This window comes from Nelumbo lutea, chromosome 4, assembly GCF_056320005.1.
Source record: "Nelumbo lutea isolate HS-2025 chromosome 4, American lotus-T2T, whole genome shotgun sequence".
NCBI lineage: Eukaryota > Viridiplantae > Streptophyta > Magnoliopsida > Proteales > Nelumbonaceae > Nelumbo > Nelumbo lutea.
The window spans coordinates 45,310,157-45,337,601 of NC_142687.1; the positions used below are offsets into that span (position 1 = coordinate 45,310,157).

At 39.2% G+C, this 27,445-nt stretch overlaps 1 protein-coding gene across 1 annotated transcript in view; it reads right to left on the minus strand.

Annotated features, from left to right (window-relative positions):
• Positions 1 to 27,445, minus strand: part of ARC3 (GTP binding protein) — a 99,516-nt gene that overhangs the window by 59,854 nt on the left and 12,217 nt on the right. Inside the window, exons 3-4 of the mRNA XM_088941294.1 lie at positions 19,199 to 19,263; positions 16,070 to 16,204 (exon numbers count right to left, since the gene is read on the minus strand). Coding sequence (XP_088797420.1) covers positions 16,070 to 16,204; positions 19,199 to 19,263 — 200 coding nt within the window. The remainder of the gene's footprint in view (positions 1 to 16,069; positions 16,205 to 19,198; positions 19,264 to 27,445) is intronic.

The window sequence follows — 27,445 nt, forward strand, 5'->3', positions numbered from 1 at the left end:
TTATGGTTACATAAAAGAAAAGAAGAGATTTTTATCTAGAATTAAACCAGAGTATGAACCACCAGTCACAGATTTTGGGCAGTCCTAAATTACCACCTTTCAATAAGGTATTTTCTAGACTTCAGTGGGTTAGATTGTCTAAAGGTCTATTGATAAAAAAAAAAAAAAAAGATTGTCTAAAGGTGCCCCAAAAGTAGCTCAATCTACTCTTGCATTCTGGAGGGACAGCTGTGTTGGGGTCTTTAAAGGTGGATGTGGTAGTCATGGTAAGGCCATGTTGATATTACTGGAGGTCATAGTAATGGGAGGACCACGAATATTAGATTTGGATATTGTAGTGACTTGCATGGTATCCATATTTGTGTGGACGTGAAGGGCATAGTGTGGACTAATGAAGAATTACTTTATGATGGCATATCATCTTCGCCACAGCCATCTACCTCATTGGCAAAGCCTGAGTGAGACTGTAGCTATATCTAAGGAAGAATATGTGAGGCACATGTTTTCTTCACAGGCATCTACTGCTACTCTAGTTCACACTTCAAGTATTGGATCCACCTGCCTTATGTCTATCAAGTTTCAATGGGTCAATGGCTATAGTGACCGATTACATGACAGGTACTCCTAATCATCATCTCATGTTTCAGAGATAGGACAATTCAATCATATATTCAGTTAACAAAATGTTCAATATGTTCCTCAATTCCTATTAATCACACGTCTGTTAGCAAATTTACCAAATCATTGAGTTGCTTAGTTACATTTTCTTGGTAATAAATAAAAAAGGAAATTTTCACTAAAATAAAAAAAAAAATGCATCAAATTGGGTGATGATCACCAAAACAAATGACATCAACAACAAAAAAGAAACTCTAAATACATAAATTTCTCAACACCAAAACAACTTTGGGTCGGGGATTCTCCTTTGAAGGACCAGTTTCCTTCCTTGTATGCTCTATCACATTTGAAAAATGAACCCATATCGTCTTTCTTGATACCTTCAGACTCCACTTCTGACTTTGGGTGGAACCTAGGCCTGCATAGGGCAATTAGGAATACAGACATGGACAACTTGGTAACTTTGCTAGCCTCCCTTGAGAATGTCTTCCAAAATCCTGCTAAGGAAGAAACCAGATTTTGGACCCCTTCTAGCTTTGGTACTTTTTCTTGTGCTTCATTGTTTGAAACCTTAACTCATCCTCCTATCCCCTTTGGGTTGTCCTTTCTGGTTAAAGAAATTTGGAGCAGGTCTATTCCTCCTCGGGTTGGTTCTTTTTGTTGGGAAATTTTCCTGGAAAGAATCAACACTTTTGACTTATTTCAGAGAAAGAGACCCAACTATTGTCTACTTCCTAATAGATGTGCTCTTTGTAAAGTTGATGGGGAATCCAGCTACCACCTCATGGTCTCTTGTAAGGCTGCTAAAACTGTATGGGAGTGGGTTTTCTCCTGCTTTGGGTGTTCTTGGTATCCTCTGGAGAGTGTCCAAGGTTTGTTCTCTCCTTTTTTCAGTTGGCCTAAGAAGCGATGGAAGACTATGTGGAGGAGTATTAGAGCAGCAGTATGCTAGTCATTGTGGGAAGAAAGAAACTCACGTATTTTTTCAGACAAAGAAAGAACCTTGGAAGAACTGTTAGACCTAATCCTTTTAAGGGCTGTCCACTGGCTAAAATCTTTGGAGTTGTTTTCAAACTTTCCTGTGGATGACTTGCTAAGAAATTGAAAAGAGATTGCTTCCACTGCTAGATGCAAGAGGACTCTTTGTCCGTCTTGGTCCCCTCCCCCCTCGGGCTTTATAAAGATGATTTTTTATGGCAGCAGTGTAAGGAATCCAGCGTCCTCTGGGATTAGAGGAGTTTTCAGGAATGAGGAAGGGATTGTTATTGCTTTATTCTCTGGCCCTATTGGAGAAGGTGACTCTCTTAGGGCTGAGATCCTTGCAGCGCTTGAAGGAATTCGAAGAGCAATGGAATTAAATATCAGCCGTTTGATCCTGGAAGGTGATTCGAAGGTGGTGGTTAGCTGATTGAAGAAAGAGGACAGTGGTTTGTGGAACTTTAACAATAGAAAGAAACAGTTCTTATGGCTGTGTAGGGACATTGAGATTCAGTACAGCTGGGTGAAGAGGAATGCCAACTCATTTAAAGATGGGTTGGCCACGCAAGGAGAGAATAGGGAGCCTGTATTTTGGGCTAGTTTTTAATTTTTTCTCTTTGTATTCTGTTATTGGGGAGCTAAGATTTTTTATCTCCCCTCTCATATCCATATTCCCTCTTTTCTTTTAATTTAATGAAGCTGATGTTATTGATAAAAAAAAAAAACATTAATTTCTAAAACATCCCCAACAGTTCTATTCTAGAGTAGCCCAATAACCTGCCCCAAACGATTCTTTTGACCATTAGAAAAATCAGTAGCCAGTCCAACAACTTTGACCCAATACTCAAACAAACCTTCACTTTACTTCTTTCCTTTAAAATGCAATCACCCCTCTTCATTCTTCAAACTCCTCACTCTCCAACCCCCCCCCTTCCAATTCTTTTTAATCCATACCTTCTTTTCTTCTACTCTCTAACTCCAAAAACGCTTTTCTTTCTAACTCTTCCCCACCCAAAAAGAACACTCCCATCAGTTTACTAACTTTAACTCCTCCCCCCACCAATCTTACTTGATCCAAAACAGCATTTGACTCTTCCCATACCTCACCCTCATGTCCTTCAATATCTTCAACACTAGGAAACAACATTTCACTTACTTGATCCAATCAGAAAAGATAAGCAACTGATACAAGCTTCCCCACCCATTGTATAATCAAGCTCATCTGCTGTGTTAACCATCCGAACTTCATTTCATCTTGATAGCACCATATCACATTGTCTGGATCTTTTAGCCAGCCCACCACCACCTTGGAGTCCCCTTCAATCACCAGGTTTTCCAAATTCATCTCTTTCGCAATCTGAACACCTTGCAGGACTGCATACAGTTCAGCCCTTACAGAGTCTCCATTCCCCACCAATCCTGAAAAAGGTGCTACCAGATTCCCTTCCCCATCTCTTATGACCCCTCCAACTCTAGAACGACCTGAGTTACCTTGACTACTCCCATCAAAAATTAATTTCAAAAAACCTTCACTGGGAGGTACTCATATCAACCTTGTTTTAGCCTTCTGTACTGAACTAGAAGCCACTGACAATCAGTTCCTCCAAATCTCATCAAAGGAGTACTGTCTAAAGAAATCCAAAGTTAGTAGCTAATGTATAGCTTTGGTCAATACACAGTCCATAAATTCTTGTTTGCTTCTCTACTCTGGGAAGACCCTAGCATTTCTTTCTTCCCATAAGGTTCAAACTGATGCTCGAGTGCATTTCCACATTATTCTTCCCTTTCTCTTCCGCCATGCAAAGGTAGATGGATCAAATGACATATTAATCTCCATTGGCATGTTCCACCTACACCCAAACAAAGAGAAAAAACAATCCCATATATCTACAACAAAGGAACAGGACTTTAGGAAGTGGTAACACGATTCACCATTAGATTTACACAGAGCGCACCGGTTTGGGGAAATACACAAAAAATACCTCTTCTTTTGTAGGTAATCCAGAGTGTTAACTTTCCCATAAGTCACTTCCCAACAAAAGCCATAATTTCAGGGACAATTGGTTGACACCAAACTTCCTTATCAGGAAAGGAAAGAGGGATAAGGGACTGGCAAAGAGCATTAGAAAGAGGCATAGCAAAAGAAACTTTTAAAATTTGGGCACCAAACCCTTCTATCCGGTTTAGGAGGCTCTAAACAAACTCTTTCAAGAAGCAAAAAAACCCTGACAAACAGGTGACTTCATCTCTCAATCCCCTTTGAAACCCAAAATCCCAGTTATGACCCAAAGGCAAAATAGGAGGGGCTAAAAATTCTGAGATACTCTCATTTTTGTACAAGGAGAAGGAATATAGAAAAGGAAACAAGTCCTTAAGAGGCCAATCACCCAACCAAATGTCTTACCAGAAGCGAATTAAATTCCCTAAACAAGCATCATACCTGATAAACCTGAGGAAATGAGGAAGGACGCTATGGATTTCTTTCCAAGGTGCTGCCAAAGTAGCCCGATGTGATACACCAAAATCCCAACCACTTTCCAACCTCCCATGAATACCGTCTACTGCCTTATGCCATAACCTTTCCCTCTCTAATGGCCATCTCCATAGCCACTTCCCTAATAAAGCCACATTCTTCTTTCTCACATTCCCAATTCCTAAACCACTTTCTTTATTACTTTATGCACAATCTCCCACTTAATTAAGTGGTCTTTTTTAGACTCTCTCAACTCCCAAAGGAAATCCCTCATATTTTTTTGCTTCCCTTGGTGGAATCCTAAACACAGAGAGGAAGTAGATTGGTAAGTTACCCAAAGTTGATCTTATTAGGGTGATCCTACCTCCCAACAAAATAATAATTCCTCTTCTAAGCAGCCAATCTCTTTTCACACCTTTCTACAATTCGGTTCTAGAATATACTTTCCTTAGGGTTGGCTCCTAAAGAAAGATCTAAATATGTCAAGTGATAGGAGGGACACTTTAAGCAGCCCACTACCAAGTTTAAGTCATTATCCTCCATGTTAATCCCTGCGAAACAACTCTTATCTAAGTTGATTTTCAAATTTGAGATCGCTTCAAACTTCTTGATCAGTTCTTTTAATCTCCTTACCCTCGTAATATCACCCCCTCACAAAATATTATGATATCACTTGCAAATTGGAGGTAAGTAATCGGATCATTGTGGGGCGGTGACTACTGTGAAGCTAGATGGGACAAACTACTTGGCATGGTTTCAATCAATAAAAATTCATGCTTGTAGTAGAGGAAAATGGGGGTATATCATTAGGAGTAACGCAAAACCCAAGGAGGATGATCCTACCTATGAGAAGTGGTTGCAAAAAAACTACACTATTGTAGGCTGGTTGGTGAATTCTATGCAACCTCATATCAATCAAAACTACCTGTGGATGGAGATTGCTAAGAGGGTATGGGATATTGTTAAAGAGACCTACTCACATAAGCTAAATGTTGTTAGGGCCTATAAATTGAAGAATGATGTGAATAATTTGAGTCAGGGGGAGAAGCCCTTAGTTGTGTATTTCTCAATATTGAAACCTCATAGGAAACTGGTGGAGAGGAATCAGGTGTTTGAGTTCCTAACTAGGTTCAATCCTGAGTATAATATAGTCAGACAAAATGTTTTAGCTAAGGATGAAGTGACTCTTTCTCAAGCTTATGTTATGTTCAGTAGTGAGGAAAAGCAGGAGATAGATTCAGATTGTGGAGGCCCTAGTAGAACACTTTGCTAGTGTTGGGACGAAATAGAAGGTGAACACTGTGAGAAAGGAGGTTGTGTGAACACTACAAAAAGCCAAAGCACACAAAAGACACCTATTGAAAGTTACACCTAGAGTTCCTATCTCCTAGATTCAAGAATAATAATAATAATGAAAGAAAGAATGGGAATGGGAAAGGAGGCGAAGTTAATGTAACACCTCCTCTGATGGTGAGAAGGGGCAATGTGATGAGAAGTCTATAAGGGAACATCTTGCAGTCGTTAGGGCTGAATATGAAAAGTATGGCAACATCATAAGTCATCTAAATTATACCTCTTCAGCTTCTGCTCCACACAGTAATGACTCCGCCTCTGCGTATGCTCACTCAGGTATTTGTGCTATTGCAAATCATGCATCTACCTCAGGTAACCATAGGATACCCTAGATAATAGATTATGGTGCTTCTAACCATATGACAAGTGTATCCACTTTATTCTCTACTTACCAACTTTTATCTGGTCGGGACAAAATATCCCTTGTTGATGGCTTTCTTGCCCCCATCTCAGGCAAGGGAGACATCAAAACCTCAAACACCCATACTTTGACCTCTATTCCTCATGGACCTAAACTTAATACTAACCTACTTTCAATTAGTAATTTCACTAAATGTCTGAACTATAGCAAAAATTTTTTCCCTTCTTATTGTGTTTTTCAAGACATGAAATCCTAGAAGGTGATTGGGAGTGCCAATGAGACGAATGGGAGATATCTGTTAGACATGCTTGAGCAGGGCCGAGTACAACCTCAAAAATCAGCTTTTGGATCAATAGTTTCAAAGTTAATCCTGTTGTGTTATGACACCATCGTCTGGGTCATTTTTCTTTTTCTTCATTAAAGATTTTGTTTCCTACATTGTTTGAAGAAGTCACTTCATCAAATCTACATTGTGAGTCTTGTGAGTTTTTAAAAGATTATAGAAACTCTTATCCTACAAGTAATAAACGATCCACTGTTCCTTTTAACATTGTTCACTTTGATGTGTAGGGGCCACATCATTTACCCTGTATGGGAGGCTATAAATATTTTATTTTGTTTATTGATGACTTTTCTCGCTACACTCAGTTATATCTTATGCGTTCATGTGGTAAAGTGCCCAAGCTAGTTCAATAGTTTCATGAATTTGTGCTTACCCAGTTTGACACCCAAATCAAAACATTCCGATCAGACAATGCTAAGGAATATTTTGAAAGGGATCTTACCACTTATTTTGAGAAGTTTGGGGTTGTTCACCAAATCTCTTGTGCTCGCATTCTAGAGAAAAATTGGGTAGCGAAGAGAATGAATTGAAACCGTATGGTTTTGGGGTGATGTAGTGAAGACAACTACTTATCTTATAAACCGTATGCCTTCTAGGGTTTTGGGATTCAAGTCTCCCTTCAATGTTCTCCATTCCTTTGTGTGTCTTTGGGTGCATTTGCTATGTTCAAGATCCTAGTTCCCAAAGACATAAGTTTGAGCCCAAATCCAAGAAGTGCATTTTTTTCTAGGGTATGCCTCCACACAGAAGAGTTATTGCTGTTTTGGTCCTAGTAGTGGCACTCAATTAGTTTCTGTGGATGTTACTTTTGTAGAGTCAATTTTTATAGGCCTTCTTCTGAAGGGGAGCCCTCTAGGGAGTTGTTTGCCTCTCTCCTACCTTTACCAGCTCTTGTTGACTTGTGCTAGCCCTTCTTCTGAGTCCTCCTATCATGTTAATGGACAGACTGAGAAGTATAAAGCCTGCCTTGTTGCCAAGGGGTAAACTCAGGTTTATGGGATTGATTATATGGAGACATTTTCTTTGGTGGCTAAGATGACATTTGTGAGGGTTCTATTATCTTTAATAGTGAGTTATGACTGGCCTCTTTATTAGTTTGATGCCAAAAATGCCTTCTTCGATGATGACATGATAGAAGAGGTGTATATGTCCCTTCCTCCTAGAATGTATGGTAAGGAGATGCAAGGTAAGGTATGTAAATTGAAGAAATCTTTTTATGGACTTATGTAGTCTCCCCGTGCTTGGTTTGATAAATTATGGACTGCACTCATCCAATTTGGTTATAAGTAGACATAATTAGACCATACTCATTTTATGAAGAGGAAAGCTTCTCATTTCACCTTCCCCATTGTACATGTGGGTGAAATTGTTGTCACAGGTAGTGATAATGTTTCCTTATTTCTTTATTTAAGATTAAAGATTTAGGAGAGTTGAGGTACTTAGTAGGCATTGAGGTTGCTAGATCTAAAGAGGGGCTTTTCATCTCCCAAAGAAAGTATGTGTTGGATCTTCTCACTGAAATTGGGAAACTTGGTGCCAATCATGCTTCCACTCCTACTGATATAAACCATAAGCTCTCAGCTAATGATCGAGAGCACTTGACCAACAGGGGAGCGTTTCAGAGATTGTTGGGGAAGCTTCTATACTTGTGTATGTCACTGCCAGACATTTCCTATGCTTTGTGTGTGATTAGCTAGTTTATTCCTAGAGATACACATATGGCTATAGCAGAAAGGGCATTGCGTTATCTTACAGGAACTCTCGGGAAGGGTAATCTTATTCAAATTTTGAAATTTAGTCTGCTTCACATGCTACATGCTGACCTCCACCAATCAGTGCCTTGGTGTAAGACCCGCCACGCGTCAAATATCCTCCTTTCCTTGGACTATGCATTTCCTTCCCTGTGCCCTTGCCTTTACCCAATATTTGTTTTATCATTTCAGTATAACTTCTAATCATTTTAGTTTCACCCACTTGTCATTTGCCACGTAGGAAATCTTCTTCAAACCTTTCTTCTTCCTCCCTTCTAATAGCTCTCCACATTGCAGCTTCAATGGTAGTTGCCAACCAGACTGAGTACACCAATTGATCGTCTGCAACTAGTTTTTTCCTTGGGATTTCCTCACGTCTAACCCCACCTGATTTATATCAGGTGCGCAGCACGAACAACAAGGTTCTCAACATCCACGACACATTATTGGTCACCACCCTCGGGAACATTAACCCCGATGAAAAACGGCATGGCGTGATGGACTAGCTACGCATACGGGCATAGAACAAAACAATCCAAAGAAGAGAATCTAAGCTCAACCTCGGCGACCCCAAATTGCTTCCCGCTCTTGGCGCTGAGCCACTGCTTCCCACGACAGACATCGAGAGACACATCCTTTGTTCAGTCACCCTCAAGAGTCGCTATGTTGACAAACAGGCGGGACAATCAGCAAGGAGTGAAGCTCAACTAAAAGCACTCACAAAGATACATAAATAAGAATGGTGCAAAGACGTAAGATGAGTGACGCTTGCAACTCGGGTCCATGATCTAGTGGATTGTGTCAACCATTTGGTTGTAGAGATAGCCGAGGAACATGGATGCCAAAGGCAACTGATGACCGTTGGATGCCAGAACAAAGAGGAACCAGAACTGTACGAAGACCATAGTCGGGATTTCTAGGGAACAAGAACCGCGATGCAACGTAGAGGATGAACGCCGCAAGATGGCACTAATTGTCTGCCTTCCTGACCATGATGTCAGTCAAACTCTTACTCTCAAACCAGAATGCAATCCAGGTTTCGAGAGGCCACTTTCCCAGGCAGTTGATTCATCCACATGCGCCTTGAAAACATTGATATCTTCCCCCAACTCCACATAGAGTTCAGATAAACTATTGGGGATGGACTCAGCATATTGGAGGTGTTGGGCAAAAACAACACCACCCTACGGAAGCGCAAGTAGAGCAGTAACATCTTCCACAGTGATGCCAAACACACCAAAGGCACCAACGAAGGTACGCGTCCGGCAACACCAGTGGGAGAGGAGCAGCATCATGCAATTGACTCCTCTACCAAGGAGGTCTAAAAAGCAGTCCACGAACCGAAGAAGTCTAGCACTGTGGAGCAACCGACAATACATGGGGTTCTCCAATATAAAATATAAAATATGCCCACGCCGAGTAGTTCACCGTTGACCTGGAGGCATCTGTCTTCGGTTCATGGCACCTAAAGGACATTGTGCGCTCCACACACGACCGTACAAGCACATCAACTCCTTTGCTTCCACGATGACATACTCGCCATCCTTTCCCCGGGATACCAGCATCAGAGGCCAAAAACCCCTCCAATCATTGGCCATTTTGGTAGATTCATACTCAAAGCAGCTCGGCGGTGTCAACATTCCTCACGAAATCCAAGAAAGGACATTCGGACTTCACAGTCTTCTTTTGACCATGAGGAGTCATTGACAGCAAATACTGGAAGAACCGAAAAAGAAGGTTAACAGGGAAACAAAAGGAGAAAGCGAATGCACACAAAGGCACTAACAGGACTCAAACAAGAAAGCAAAGGCAAGCATAACAAGGGACTGAACGACATACTTTCAAAGAAACCTCACACAGGCCTGGCATCTCAAACGGCATCGTGGTAGACAAAATGAAATGATTATCAATCACCCATTGTCGCATAGCCAAAAATCGGTTGTTACAATTACACTGTTGCCCTTAAGAAAGGGTGAGACACCCAACAGACTAATTTAAATTAGTGCACATCACACAGTCGCTAGCTCAATTAGATAACCTCCAATCCCGACACGCATGCGACCCATTACACATGAATCTAAATCAACAGTTATACGTGAGGCATGATGAAGAACATTCAACACACATAATGGTCGACCATATGCCATAACGCAACAAAAGAAGAGGAAGAGGCAGGCTAGCCTCCAACAAACCTCCCAACAAACCAAAGCATTGTGAGCCAAGCATGCTCACCAACACAAAGGGGGGCTGAAAACTCTGGCCATGCAACCGAAATGCCTAAAGTATTTCCCAAAAGAAAATGCTCTACCAAAAGATAGGGGGGCTGAAAATCAAACCAAAGCCAAAACTGTCTTTGGCAAAGCACTTCGCCACTTCCTATCAAGAAACAGGGGGGCTAAAAATCAATGTATACCCACAACTATCCTTGACAAAGAACCTCCTATCGAGAAATAGGGGGGCTGGAAATCAAAACACTAGCTAGAAACAGTCTTTTGACAAACTACTTCCTATCGAGAAGCAAGGGGGCTGAGAGCTTCGCCAAATATTCAAAATACTAAAATGCTCCTTGATAGAAAGCACTCCGTCAAAAGACAGGGGGCTGAGTGTACCAAAATAATCGACCCCAATGACCAAAACAATCAATGACAAATCTCAAAGATAAAATCAAAAACCAGGTGGAAGATGAACAAATATATCGAAGACAGGAATGCTTATTGATAAGCTCACACTTACCAATAAGTAGGGGGGCTAATATATATATATATATATATATATATATATATATATATATATATATATATATATATATATATATATATATACATACATACATACAATCCGCCATGCACCTTAGCTAGGAACAGGAACAATTATACAGCCCAACCAAGCGAGAATACATTCCAAACCAAGAATCCCCCTTGCCAGAAACCATGAAGGGTAACAAAAACAAGAAACCACGAAACTCATGATTCTCCACACCAATCCTCTACCTTGAAACAATGAGCCCAACAAGTGCAATAATCCCCCAACTCAAAACAAATCCCTCACCCTGCTACAGACCTCCAAAACGAACCAACGACACAAATGTTTATTAATAAGCTTACACTTACCAAAAAGCATGGGTGCTAATTGTAGGTACACATTCACCATGACCGCAATAGCATAGAAGGTGCTGAACCAATGCCACAGAAACATCCGCGACGAGTTCACAACTCAGCACAGATTTGCGATGAGCTCAAAGCCTGCACAAACTTGCAATGAGCTCAAAGCCCACACGAGCTTGTGAGGAGCTCAAAGTCACCACAGACCTGCAATGAACTCAAAGCCATAGTACCAATGACGAACTCAAGGTCGCCATAGACCTACGATGAGCCCAAAGCCATCGCAAATCAGCAATGGACGAAAAATATAATGACTAGACGATATTACTCGTGACAAGACGCCTAGTAGGATTAAGAGAGATGTAAGACTAGCGCTGACATCATCCACACCACATTAGTATAGGAAAGCTGCAAAAGGAAGTAGCATACGTGTATTGAGAATCCTCAGACAAAAGGAAACCTTGCCCTGGAGAGAGATCTCATAAGACACGTGATGAACCCCTAGCAGTGTCCCCCTGACAACTGACACCAAATCAAAGATCCCCTTTCCAAATGGGAATCAAACTCTTTTGACTCCTTCCTTTCAAGACCTCGGGATCTCTCCCTATAAAAGGAGGCATGATTCATAACGAACACACGATTTTGTCAATAGAAGCACTTAGCCTACCCTTTGCTCTCTGCCTTCCTTCATCTCTCAAGGAGACCACCACTCTTAGCCTTACCATACCACTCACAGATGCTATCCAGCTTAGCACTGCACAATAATGCAATTGATTTGAAGATTTCTTCCTTCCATAGGTGGAAGGGGAGACCAAGAATACGAACAAACCCCATCTTCTATGGGAAAACTTTTCTCATTAGACAATGGGCTCCATTTTATCACTGTGAAGCTTCCAAATTCTCCCACAATATTCAAGTTACATCTACCACATCTACTAATTCCAGCAAAGCTTTCTGCTTTTTAAAGGGAGTTATTATTACCGCCCCTTTAGTTGTAAGTCCTTAATTATGGTTTCTACTATTTTCTTCCAATTTAGCGGTTGTTCCATTCTCTGAACCACTAGCTTCTTTTCCCAGTCACCTCTCTCCCAATTTGCTATGACTCTGAATAGACCTCCTTTGCATGTCATAACCTGTATTTTATCATTAGCTTCCTCTTCCTTCGACTCATTAGTTTTCTTTTTTTGTCTTCCTCTACCACCTCATCCGGCCTCAGAAACTCCTTAGTTTTTGCAATCTCCTTCCAACCTTCCCCTCTTCTTCCTTTTGGAAAGCAGACAACCTGCTTCTTTCCTCAACCAAAAAGTTTATAAAGAGTGATAATACCTGCCTTTACCATTTTCCTTTCTTTCTACATTGTAGGTTCTTTCTTCAACAACCATCAATTCTTTGAACACAGTTTCTGCCCATCTGTAATGCTCCTTCCATAAACAGCATAAACCATTCAATCACCTCCTTACCTACCAGTAGTACAATCGCCATATTAGTTTCACTAATCTTCAATGCTATATTCCCTCTGGATCTATAACTCTCAAGCACAAAAGTCTTTGCTTCTATTGATCTGTGGCAAACGGGATAAAGTGAAAACCCCCTCTAAGTTGGAAAATGTATGGTTTGATGATGATTGCTTCATTCCTAATGGTAAGGGCTGCTTGGTGTGAATCCCAAGTGGATGGTTCCAACTCATTCATTATGGCAAAAAAGTTGAAAGCAATGAAGGAAAAAAATCAAGATCTGGAAATTAGAAAGCAATCTGAATTCAGAAACAGAAAAAAGAGCTTTCTGAGTTTGATTGAAGACATTAATCGAACTGAAGAATTTGGGCCAATTTTGGAGGAGTTAAGGTTGAAGAGACTTTAAGCAAAGTCCTTGTATGACAGATTGGCAGTCAAGGAGGAGTTAAAATGGAGACAGCCAAAACTACCTGGCTGAAAGTGGGAGATAAAAATTCTCAGTTCTTTCATAAATTGGCAAATGCCCGAAACAGAATCTCCTCAATTAGTAAGCTGATTTGGGAGGATAAAGTGGCAAATGCCCAAAATGCCTCATCATGATGAAATGTTTAGGATCCTTCAATATCTAAAAAGATGCCTTACTAATGGTTTTTAAGGATCATGGACATTTATCCAAATCTAGTTGCACTAATGCAGATTGGGTAGATTCACCTAGCTGATCAAAGATAATACTACTGGGTACTGTATTTTTTCTTGGTGGGAACTTGTTACAATGTATTAAAACGCAAAGGCATCATGTGAGTCGTTCCACTACCCGGAAGTGTGAAGCGCAGTTCAGAATGCAAGAGCCATAAGCCTCCCAAGCACAAGGAGATGTAAGCCTCCTCATGAGGGAGGAGAGGGGAAAAGCAGGAGGAAAAGGAAAAAGGAAAGGGAGGAGTTCTTGTTTCTTGTTTCCAAGTGTATAATTGAGCAATGCTGCTCACCTAACCAAATATTTTACAAATTTTCTTCCTATCCATGGATAGCAGGTCCCATTAGAGTTGTTCTATATTGACACCTTCTCTAGGTTCCTTTAAAAAATAGGTTTCTTGAGAACATTCATAGAACCCCATGGGACCTCTCCTCCCCCAGGTTCTCCAATAGCCTACTTTTCAAAAGTATGTTCCTTGAGAGCATTCCTAGAAGTCCATGGGACCTCCCCTCCCCAGATTCTCCAATTTAACAAGCCATTCACCTCCTACTTCCACCTCTTTTCTTCTAGAATTCAAGTAACAGAATGGCCTCAATTCTTCTATAGATCCATCAAAACCTTTAAGAAGAATGACTAATGCAGTACCTTTAGAGGAAACAAAAATTTTAATGGATACACACCATGGTTTCAGGGTTAAAGCTTGAAATTTCATAGGAAATAGGATTTAGAAAAATTATGAGCTCAGTAGAGTTAGGGTCTTAAAGGGTTACTGGTTTTGGTTTGGAGGTAGGAGAGGATGAGAAAAAGGACAGGTTTTGTAGGTTTGGAAGATTACAGTTGCAAAAGAAGCAGAATCTTAAAGGGAAAGCTTTGTGGTAGGGTGTCTAGGATTCACTCCTATAAGAGAAAGCTTCACACATTGAGGGGAATCTGCTCTTTCTTTTCAAAACAACTGTTGTAAAATGTGATTACAAGACCTTATATAGGCACTGGTCCTGTAGACATACCTAAGCTGAAAATTCCAAAATACATGTAACTACGTAAATAAAGAAAAGAAAAAGGTAATAAAAGTTCATTATTATGTAAATAGAATGAGCAAAAGTGAACCTAGAACTAATTTGTCTATTGAATATTTGAATCCAGAAACACCCCATCAAGGCCCTATAGAAGTTCCCATATTGTCCATGCTCCATTCTCACCAAAGCAAGGCTTCGGAGCTGCTATTTTTCTGCTTATTGTGCATCTTATATACTTTAAAATCTTGTGAATGATCCATATCAATTACATTTCTAAACTGATATATGCTGCTGAAGAAATAGGTTTAGCAGAGAAAAAAAGAAGACTAACTGCAGGTAGAAAAGAGGAGAAACTCCCAAGCTCATGTTTGATTGAGACTTGGAATCAATTAGTCTCACCTAGAAGGCAGCTGGGTATATATATTAAGCAATAAGAATATCTAATTACAATGATAACCCTGTTTAGTAATAAAATAAGGACTAGTGTGTCCTTTATTTAACAAGCCTCGCAAACACAATGCATTATCAATGGCAATATGTCATCCCAGAAGCTCAGTTGCACTTTTTGATACAGGTAAAAAAGATAATGAAGTATGCAGCAGATAATACAAGAATGGTGAACTATAGAATACTGTAGAGAAAATAGATAAACTTAAAGAATAGTTTATAGAAATTTTTTGGCTTGATTTCAAGGAACTTCAAGTTGAACTCTGAATCATTGGAAACCTATCAAAAAAATTGTGAATTATTTGAAAGCTGAAGCTTAAAAATCTTTAGAGTTGATCCAGTGTGCTGACTTTTTTTTGATAAATAACAGTGATGAAATTTTATTAAAAAGCAGCAATATATACAATCAGTACTAGGCTCCCTAAGAGAGGTGCGAGATGCAACCTCTCACAGAAAAACATAAAAACATGCAACTGAGCCCAATACAAATGATCCCTATTAACCCCTTGCTTAGCTAATGTATGAGCCATTCCAATAGACAATCTTCTAGCAATGTATTCTAAAGGTCGTGTTGCTAGTTAACCACTTAAACTTCTTAATTTCATCTCTATAAACCCAAATGACAGAACCCAGCTGCTTTAACCATCCACCACCAACTTGGAATGCCCTTCCACAATCAGCTTATTCAAGTTCAATTCCTTTTTTCTAGCTTCAATGCTTGAATTACAACAAGGAATTCAGCTCTTATTTGAGTCCCTCTCCCCCACCATTCCCAAGTACAAAACAACAATATGGTCGTCTTTATCTCTAAATACCCCCCCACCAATGCCAGAGGGACCTGGAGTGCCTTGACTGCTTCCATCAAAATTCAGTTTGATAAGATCTTCAGTAGGAGGTAACCAACAAGAGGGTTCCGGTTTATTTTTTGAAGAGTTATTTGCTACCGCCAAAGGAAAAAGGTAAAAAAAATGTCCAACGTTTTAACCCAATGTATCACCTTAGTCACCACATATTCTTCCACCGCTTTTACACTTCTCTCTATTGTCATTCACTGAAGCTGTTCAATGACTTATCTAAAATATGTTTGTCAACAAAAACAGAAGTTTTGCTTTTTTTTTTAGTTTGTTCAATGGTTCTACTTGAATTCCTATTACTCTGTTTATTTTTCTCCTTTACCACTACTCCTGTTCATTAATTCAAATAAAGGTTTCAAATTTTAAAAATAAAAATTGATCCAAATATTTTATAGAAAATAGGGTGCATAATTGAGCCATCATTTCATGGCTCACAAATAAACAACAAGGTGAAAAGAGAAAAATGAGACAGCCTAAATATCTTGGTCAAAGCAATAACATTTGTTTATTTCCTTACTTCGCTGTTAAATCAGCATGCAGTATTATCTGATAAGCATACTCTAGCTCCTCCCCCTCTCCTCCACTCCCAGGGGCCCAGACCTCTATAACAGATTTGCATACCCTACCTCATCTTGGCGTCTTTGGCCTTCAAAGCTGAAAGGCTTCAGTACAACACCAACAGCCAATCCATTAGTTGATTTTACTGTTCCAAGAAGCTCAATGGCTGTCATATGATCCAAGCCATACCCTGCACTAGCCACCTATAACAAGACAAGAATATGTTACCCATGAGCATTGCATTTTGTAAGGAATTTCAATAAAGAGAAGTTAACTATAAATCTTTAATCAAAATAAACAAGCATACTGTAGCTCATCCAATGCATGCTTCTTTTGTTAGAAGTTAGAACCAGGTACAACAATTTATTGTGGGGATATTTAAACATGAAACAAGAACCCTTTTGATTCATTTAAAACCGATAAAAATCCAGACTATCTAGTATTGCCACTCATTCTCAAGCAATAAAATAATACATACCGCTCAGTGGTATTATCAGTGTTTTCTTGTCTTTTTGTCCTGTCAAGATAGCATCCACTTAAATACCACAGATGCATATGTATTTTCAAGGGTACAGACCAGCTCCAATCTTGACTCTTACACCATCAACAGCCACAAATTCCCAATCCACAATATTACTTTCCAATAACTCATTACAAATCTTTAAATCCACCTGCTCCAAATTTCAAGAGATTTGGGCTACGGACTTTATTTCTTTGAGTCTTTACACCTATCTCACATGGAGACTCTTCAGCTTCCTTCAACGGCTGGCCACTTGCCTTCGATGACTGGCCTCTGCTTTCCTTTCCATGTGTAACCCAGCCTTCGCTGATGTCATCACCTTCTTCCTTTGAACATTTCTCCCACAGAGACGATTCAGCTTCCAGAAGAACCCAAACCTTAATCCAGAGATCCTCTGCAAGCAGGTTTATGCATCTGGGAACTTCATCAGGAAGTAGGCCCACGATTCTTACTCTTACAGCATGCAGATCTTGAAGATTGAATGCTACCAGAACTCCCCCCATCGTTTGAATCAGCTTTTCCAGTATTCCTTCATTCCAGAAATTGAAAGGGAGTCCTACTAGCCGAATCTCAAGGATTCTCACAGACGTATGGTTCTGACTACAGGAAACATACCAACTCTCCACCCTTTTTTTTTTGATAAATACCAACTCTCCACCCTTACCCTACCAGCTGGAGAATCCACCATCTCAGCGCCGGGAATTACAACTTCTTCACCAGCTCTAAGCAATACAGCCTTCAAATCATCGAAAGATCTGATGTTCACGATTCCTTTTATGTTGAATCTCTCCACAACCACTTCTGCAATTCTTCCCCAATCTGACACTTTTTTGGCTGCTGGTAAAATCAAGTTTTTCTTCCAAGCTTCTTTCTCCATATCTAGGAACACCCTTCAACTTCTGGTATTACTACATACAACTATTTGTGGAACTCCAACTTTTTGTATTCCTTCCTTCGAATTTTCTCTGTAACTCTAATCATCACTGACCTCTGTGTCCCTTCTTTGTTTTGAGCTTTGTCTCTCTTTCCCTTTCAGCAGAAACTCCTGTAATATATCTGCGAACAATCTCCAACCTGTTCTCTTTCTACCCTCTGGTACACACAGCGTCTGTTTTCTATTATCTCCAAATCTTTCTAAGACCACCATGAACCATCCTTTCATGTTCCACCTCAGCTCAGCTTCAAAACTTTTTTCCATCTGCAATCACTTCACACTCTTCCAGTGCAGTCATTTAATGGAGAAGGTCGTCCCGTCCAAGAAGCCCTTCAACCATCCAACCACTTCCTCGTCTGCAAAATGGTGGCCCTCCTCTCCTCTGATCTTTAGCATCCACCTATCCTTGTATCTGCATTCTTCAAAGCAAAAACTCTTAGCTTCGATGTCCATTTTACTTCTCCATTTCACTATAGATGAGTATTCATCCAACTCCATTTCAATTGTTTTCTTCTCCATTTCACTATCTGCTTGAGTTCAATGAGATTTCAGGACTGCAGTAACCCTCGGTTGTCATTGTTGAGCCTTTCTCCATTGTTCAGCATTGATGGAGCAACCAAACACCTCAAGTAACCCTAAACATTGTTCAATATTGATAGGGCAATTTGATAACAGCTGAAGTGGTTTAACTAAAAAGCTTATTTTAACAAGTTTCAGTTCAACAATTTCAATGTTTTCTTCTTAAATTCTTTTTCTTTTCTTGGTCAAACACAGAGACTACGCCCCCTTCAGTTCTTTTAAGTCTGAACTTCCAACTTCTAATATTTTATATTGCATACTTTAAGCAAGACTGCAAGAATTAGAAGCACAAAAGTTAGTTTAGAGGTTTGTAGGTTAATGTATAAAACCAAATAACTAGCTTATAATGGGTAGAAACATGTAGGCTTCATATTTTTTGATTTCATCGCCTAGGTGCCTGGGTGCCCCATGGTCACCTAGCCTCTCCTTGGCACCTTGAAAACTATGGTTAAGGCAACCATCAACTTTGCATCTCTAGCACCTCCCAAAATCTCTCCCAAACTCTGATCGAGCAATCTGTGTGAAATCTGGAAGAACCATCACCCAGTCAACCATCAACTTGCCAATATTTTCCACCATCCCCTCCATCTTCTGAACCTTGCCTTTAAACAACCATTTGTTCTTCTCCTTCCAAATACCCCAGAAGACCACAAAAGGGACACAGCTCCAAACAACTCTGGCTTTCTTACTACCACTAATCTTTGACCAACAAGAGAAGATTTCCGCTGAACATCTTAGCTGAAAGTATCTTACTCCAAAAAGAAAAGAGAAAAAAAAAATGTCAAATAAAATCTGCAATTTTGCAAGAGATAAACAGGTGGCAAACTGATTCCTCTTGCTCGAGACACATGTACTTGCTTCTCACTTTTCACGTATTAATGCTCATTTTATCTTGTTACCATCACATACAACCACATACATACCAAAAGACAAAAAAATAAAGAAATAAAACTAAAAACCCATAATGAAAGGCCATCATACAATAGAGAACCATGCCAGAATTGATTTCTACATTTAATTATCAAACGGTTATTGTGCAACTATACAAAGGCAAACTAAATGAGCTATTATCACAACATCAAGAGAAAAGCAAATCATAAGCTTAATGAGACTAAAGAAAACTAAAAATAAATAGCCATAGGAAGAAAGGAGAAATGTACAAACAAGGATCATAGCCCGAGGACATGACTGCAATGACTGTGGACCTTCCACATTCCTTTGTACAATATCTGGACAAAGAAATAGTAAGATTTGTTAAAATACAAAATAAAGGTGAACTCCTACAAAACAGCGGCTAATGCAGCATACAGGAGCAAATAGTATGTAGTTTAAATGCTGCAAGTAGATCAAAAACTGAATCCAGAAACACCATGGAGGTGATTGGATTGACCAATCTCTATATTCGTCTAAGAGAGATTTTGAAAATCATTGTTAGAATCCTACATAAGCCAACCACATGGATGCTTCTCACCACATTATACCACAGTTTATCCATATCCATTGGAATCCTCCAAAACCATTTCATAAAAAGAGTAGAGTTTCAATTGCCAAAGTTCTTCCTCCTGTTTACAAACCATTTCCACTTGATAAATGTCTTCTTTGAGTCCCCTAGGTACCAACTTACCATTTTAAGAAAAAATTCATAATCTTTATCATTATTGTTAGAATCATAGGTGGCACAAAAATGATGTCTTTATTTTACATAATTAGAGGTAGTTGTAACTCTACCAGTTATTATAAAATAAAATAAGTTGAGCAGCAGATAGAGGCATTCTCTTCTAACTGAATCTAGTTCTCCTTTCTCTATTTGGCAGATCAAAAAAGGGTGTTTTTGATGGTCAGGTTGGTTATACATGTTTTCTACTTCCTTGGGGCATTTGGATGATTTGGTATGGTGTAGAAGCAAACTAGTTCTAAGCCTATAAGTGTGGTTACTGTTGAAAGTCAATTCCGATTGCTATTGGGTGATTTTTCATTGATTTTGTGAGGTTGGCTATTGCTGGAAGTTATTTTAGATATGTTTTTGAGTGAACACACTGCCATAGTGATTAATTTGTTGAGTGATATAAAGTTGGTGGTGTGATTAGCTGTAGTGTATAGACTCGTGGTGGTTTATTCTTTACATGTCCTTTGAATTGCGAGCTGGATAGCACTAGACAGCTGATGGTTAAGTTGTTGCGAAGCTGTGGTGTTTGTAGAAATTCCTAGCAGTGTTGGTGCTATGAAGTGTGCCTTTTTATGTTGCAATGATGATTTCATAGTAACTTGTGTGTGGTGATAGCTCTGTTTTCTGCCTACAACTACAAGGTGCTTGTCTGTGGTCCTAGTGTGGGCAACAAGCTGCAATCCTCTGGCTGGCTGATCAGTTCTTGAGATCGGCAATCAGATCTATTGAATTTTTTTGCATTGGCAGTTGTTGAATAGTTCATATGATAAAGTTGGACTTTTTTGCATTGGTTGGTAAGGTCTCCTGCTGGTCGTAGCAGAGACTTGGGCAGCACCTGGGTTGGGAGATGGGCTAACCACCCCCCCCCTAGTTGTGTACCCCTTCAAAAGATATAAAAAAAAAAGTTGGATTTTATGGCCATTGCTAGAGGTGGTGATCATGGTGGTAGGAGAGATGGAGGAAGTGCTAGGGATGGCACCATAAGTGGTGGTGGATGTGAGTAGGTGCATGAATGCAGTTATTGTGGCCAGTGTTTTTAACCCGTCATTAACCTAGCCAATTGAACTGTTCGAACCATCACCCGGCCTTAATTCCAGATCCGGTTCTGTTGAAACCCACCCTTCAATCAAAAAACGTTGACTCGGTCAAACACCATCCAACCCGGGCGGTTCAACCATTAACCCTGTTTAGGGATGGCAATTTTCCCCATTTCCCCAATCCCTGCAGGGACCCACCCCGAATGGGGCAGAGATAGGGATGATTTTCCCCCCACGGGGACAAGAATGGGGAAATTTCCATCCCCATTGACAGGGACGGGGCGAGGATGGGGAGAGCACTCCCCACTCCGCGGGGACCCCGATCCCCGCTCTGTGAGATCCCCGCTAATATATATGTATAATTGTATATATGTACACATACGTCTATATATGCATATATGTATTCATACATCTATATATTAATATTTTTAAAAACATGGTTGAATATGCTTGAATCTTTTTTAATAGGATTGTAATTTTAATTATTTTATTTTTAAACCTTTTTATGAATAAAAGTAAATTTTATTAATTCAAAAGCTGATTTAGAGTTGTGAATTCATACAACATCCTAGGGAGAGGCGCGAGCTGCAGCCCCTCCTAGAATCTTACAAGTAAACTAGGAAAGAAATACTGGAATCACAACTGAGCCCAAAACAATTCTTCCCTATTTACCCCTTGCTTGGCTAACACATTGAACAAAGTATTTTCTGATCTCCCCACCAACATATCCCTTGTCAACCAACTGAATTTCTTCATTTCGCTCTTGTAGTGCCATATAGCATCTTCAGGATTTTTCAACCAGCCCACCACCACTTTGTAGTCTCCTTCAATTATTAAATGTTGTAATTGACTTGTCCTTGAAGGGTGAACACCTCGCTATTGCTGACCAGTTTCTCCAAAGGTCATTAAAAGAGAATTGATGAAAGCTTTCCAAAGTCTTCAGCCAAAGCATTGCCCTATGCAACACGCAGTCTTTCAATTCCTGACTGCTCCTTTCCTTTGCTTGAAAAATTCTAGCATTCCTTTCTTCCCAAAGAGTCCAAATCAGGGCAGCATGAGCACATCTCCACATAAGTCTCCCTCTTTTTTGTAGGCCAAGAGAAAGTAGAATGGTTAAAGATCATGCGAATTTCTGCTAGTAGACTCCAACTACTCCCAAACATCAAAAGTAGCCAAGCCCAAAGGTATGCAGAAAAAGGACATGATATTAGTAGATGGTAACAATCCTCCCCATGAGCAATACAGAGGATACACCAATTGGGACAAATACAGAGAAAAGGTCTTCTCTTTTGTAGATTATATCTAGAGTGTTTACTTTCCCATAGAATACTTCCCAACAAAATACCATAATCTTTGGGAGAACTGGCCTACACCAAGTAAATGTTCCTTTGGGTCTAGGAGCCCACACCCTTTTATCTGGCTTGGAGTGATCCAAGCAAACCTAATTTTATTTAAACTTTTAAATAAAATTAATAAAACAAAAACAAAATGGTTGACATTATAAAAAATCACAGAGTGTGGGGATCCCCATGGGGATGGGGATAACCTTTTCCCCATTGGTGGGGATAGGGACAGGGATGGAGAGTGGCTCCCCATCCCCACCCTGCCCAGTTTCCATTCTTAACCCTATTCAACCCCATCACCAGGTTGTGGGTTGCACACTCAATGTATGTGCAAACTTTCGGAGGCCATAACTTTGCACTCCAATGTCCAATTGGGGTGATCTTTTTTTCTTTTAATTTTGGGTAACTTTTCGGGATCTATGTGTCCCAATGTGTAATAAGTGCCTTGTCCCGCTATTTTTGCAAAAGAATAAAACCTTTTGTCCTCAAATCACAATTTTTAATATTTTTTATAAATAAAAAATAAAAACTTAACTAAAAAGCATAAATTAAATATAAAATAATACATATATAATATGTAAAACATAATTAGACACTATTTATTGATAAAATATGTATTTGTACACATATATACATATACACACACATATATCATATATGTATATAAATATAGATACTTAAATATATATAGTGCTGACATGGAACGGTTTGACCCATTTGACCAGGAGGGTCGAACTGGTGACCCACAACCTAGAGGCAAAAGTGGGTCATTTTTAAAACATTGATTGTGGCTGTAAAGTAACAAAATCTTCAATGATAAATAGAGGGATAAGTCTTCTATTTGGGATTGTTTGCTGAATATGGCTATTAATTGGGCTAAAGCATCGGGATTTTTTTCACAATTTTCTTTAGTTGACATGTGGAGAAACTGGGAAGTGGTTGCAAATTCTTCTTCAGTTAAGAACAAGTGGGGATAGGGATGGGGATGGGGATAACATGTTCCCCGTTGGCAGGGATGGGGATGGGAATGGGGATTTTCGTGGGGACCCCCACCCCTCACTGTTGCCAATCCTAACCCTATTCGACCCCGTCACCAGGTTGTGGGTTGCACACTCAATGCATGTACAAACTTTTGGAGGCCATAATTTTGCACTTCGATGTCCGATTGGGGTGATCTTTGTTTATTTTGGGTAAGCTTTCGGGATCTATGCGTTCCAATGTGTTGTAAGTGCCTTGCCCTATTATTTTTGCCAAAAAAAAACCCTTTTGGCCTCAAATCACAATTTTTATTTTTTTTATAAAAAATAAACTTAAATAAAAACATAAATTAAATATAAAATAAGACATATTATATGTAAAACATAATTTTTTTATGAATACATGTAAAACATAATTATACACTATTTATTGATAAAATATGTATTTGTACACATATATAAACATATACACATACACATATATATGTATATAAATTTAGATACTTAAATAATATACGTTGTTGACATGGAACGGTCTGACCCGTTCGACCAGGGCAGTCAAACCGGTGACCCACAACCTAGAGGCAAAAGTGGGTCGGTTTTTAAAACATTGATTATGGCTATAAAGTAACCGAATCTTCAATGATAAAGAGAGGAATAAGGCTTCTGTTTGGGATTGTTTGCTGAACAGGGCTATTAATTGGGCTAAAGCATCAGGTATTTTTTCACAATTTTCTTTAGTTGACATGTGGAGAAACTAGGAAGTGGTTGCAAATTCTTCTTCAGTTAAGAACAAGCCAGTTGTTGCCTGGAAGCCCCCTGAAGAAGGCTTTACCAAGATAAACTTTGATGGTAGCAGCCTCGGTAATCCTAGGCCTTCTAGTATTGGAGGAGTGTTTAGGAATGCAGAGGATCAGATTGTAGCCCTGTTTTCTATTCCAATCAGAATGAGGGATGCAGTTAGTGCAGAGGTCCAAGCAGTCTTACAAGGAGCACAACTAGCAAAAGAAATGAACTTCGCGAGATTGATCATCAAAGGAGACTCTAAATTGGTAATTGGGTGGCTGAAAGAGCCGGAGACTGTAGCATGGTCATATAGGGGGTGATGAGAAGATTTAAGTGGCTAACCTCCAATTTAACAGTTAGAGTTCAGTGGGAGAGATCAGATAATGGGCTAGGAACCTTTTAGCTAAGCATGGGGTGCATAGGGATCAATTATTTTGGGCTCAGTTGTATTTTGCTTTGTCTTGAGGCAAAATCTCATGCCCATAGTTGTCAAGGCGACGCCTAGGCAACAAGGCGCCCTTGGCTCGCCTTACCTAATTGCCAAACCTACCATATAATTTTTTTATTTTCTTTTCTTTCTTCTTTTTCTTCTCATGAATATGTTGATTTTCTATACTTTAACATGAAGTTTATACTTTTCTTATGAAAATTATGGATAATTATGAAGAAAATATGATTATGGAACCTAGAGAACTACCCTAGGATATATGCTTTTTACTTAAAAAAAATATCCATCACCTAGCCTCACCTTGGCGCCTTGAAAATTATGGTCATGCCTCTTTGTGGGAACTCTATTCTGTAGCTTTTGTTGGTTCATCTTGATTAATCTTAATAAATTACTTTATTACTCATCAAAAAAAAAGGACATCGAGTTAAGTTTTGTCATGACTTGTATGGCTCATCATCCACATGGGATTATCATACTACAGTTGGAGATCATTCTAGTAATGTTACATCAGTTGGTGGAGCACCTGCTTTAGGAGGTAGGAAGGAGAAGGAATTAGTAAATATCATACATGAGGAGTATGAAAAGCTTTGTGTTTATTTTTCCAGTACTGATGCCACCCTTGCTAAATCAGGTATAGCAGGTCAAGTTTCTTGTTCTCAATCTACACCTTAGGTAATTAATTTTGAAGCTTCAGACCAAATGACTGGATCTCTAGAGTTGCTTATGTCCTTGCCTACTCGTCATACATCACAGAATGTCACTTTGGCCGATACTACAACTTCCTCCATCATTGATACTAGTAATGTGTCTCTTGATTCTGAGCTCACTTTATCTTCATATGTTATATGTACCCAAAGTCCCCTTTAGTCTTTTTTTTTTTTTTTGATATGTAATTCCCCTTTAGTCTTTTGTCTATGAGTAAGATGACTAAATATATTAATTGCTCAATCACCTTTTATCCTTCTTATTGTGCCTTTCAGGATCCCAAGACAAGGAAGACAAGACAATTGGTGGTGGACAGGAAGTTGGAGGGTTGTACTATCTAGAAAGTGATGGTGGTTCACAGAAAGCTCTTCAGTCTTCACTCACACCTCAACAATGGCATTGTTGTTTGGGCCATCCCTTCTCCAAGTCTTGAAGTAGTTTCTACCTTAAAGTAAATTTCAAGTTTAAAGTGCCAATCAATGTCAACTTAACAAACATTATAGAATGTCTTTCATCCCAAGAGAAGATAAGCATGCCTCAAGTCCTTTTTCACTTGTTTTTTTTTTTTTGATAATTAAGTCCTTTTTCACTTGTTCATTGTAATGTTTGAGGCCCTAGTCATATCTCATCTTACAATGGGTTCAAGTACTTCGTAACCTTTATTGATGATTTTTCAAGGATGACACAAATGTATTTAATGAAAGATCATTCAGAATTGTACTATATTTTTCTCCCATTTTATGTTGAAATACAAAATCACTTTGGCGCTACCATTAAGGTCTTTCATTTTGATAATGCCAAGGAATACTTTCATAGCAGGTTTTAGTCTTGTTTTGATTTTCTTGGCAATATCCATCAGTCTTCCTATTCATAGACACTTCAACACAATGATGAGGCTGAACGCAAGAATAGTTATGTAGTGTGGTGGGTAATCCTCAAGGGGAGAAAACTCAGAAAGAAGACAAGCGACTACAACAGGGAAAACACTACTACCACCACAAAGCTAGCCACAGCACTGAAGGAACACTCACTCTAGGTTTTGCAACATGTCGAAGGAGCAACCTAAGTCTCTACACATGTAAACAATGTTAGGATCTAGGGGTTCTCTATGGCTCTAAACAAGTCCAGCGAGAGAGAAAATAAGGATAGAATGCAATTGTATTAAACTAAATCTCCTTAAAGTTCAACCTTCATCTCCTTACAATGATGCAGCCAGCCTTTATATACTGCCAAGTTCAAAAAGGTAGGCACCTTTTGGTAGGGGGTGCTCACGTTTCAATTAATCGAACCGTGGACCTATTTTTGAAATCAAGTGGTATTACCGGTTTCTAGAAAACTGGTAACTGAAACTGAACCGAAGCCAATCGGTTGACCAGTTTGGTTCATCGATTTTTCGGTTTTTTTTATATTTATAAAATATTATAAAATATATATAAATGTATAAAACACTAAATATTTATAATATATTAATATTATATTTTAAATAATAAATAATATATTATATATTATAAATATATAATGCACATTTATTAATTTATAATAAATAGAAAATAAATATATATATAATATACATAAATATACATATAATATACAGAAATATATGTATACCAGTCGGCTTGTTTAACTGCCGGTTTTCTATATTGGTTAACCAAAACTGGACCGGTACCTTCGATTAAAATATTGAACCAACTGGTTCGGTTCAATTTTTCGGTTTCTCTTGCTCACCCATACCTTTTGGTGCTCAAATCTGATGTACAAAAATGAAAAAACAATCGTTGGTAGGACAAAGGTATAACTAATCTTGGGATGGAAATTGGCAATTCCAAGTGTCAGCTTTTCTCAAAGATCTGCTACTGAGTACTGACACAATCAAATCATTGGCATGACCTCCGCTACAAGCAAGTAGCACGAAGTCAATGCTTTCTATGTACATCAAGCTATTTGTGAGGTTGGAATTGACTTGAGAGAGGCAGGATGTTGTAAGGAAAACTCGCAGGGTAAGCCTAGCTACTACAGGTCCGGATTAAATGCAAGGGTTCACGCAAAGCTGAACTAGATCTACACTCGCACGCAATGTGCGATACCACATTTGAGGGTAGCATCGCTAAACACATGCAATCAATTAGACCCACGGCCTTGGCAGATGGCTCTTCCTCAGCTTCACCATTCCTGGACTCAACCTTTGAGCTGGTAACTCGACTTTCTGTGGACTAGCAAGCAGCAGCATCCTCCCTAATCTGGTCAGCTAGGGAGTGAGACTGAATTCTCTCTCTAGCTGAACCAAAGGGTTTCTCTTCTAGTTCTCTCTTTCTTTTCTTCTTCTTCTATTCTATTTCTCTCTTATCCAGTGCAAATCGAACCAAGAACAGCTGATACACTTGCTAAACAAGGAGTGGGAAAGAATAGCTTATTTTGGCCTGCGTTCTAATTTGTTCAATTGGGGAGGAGC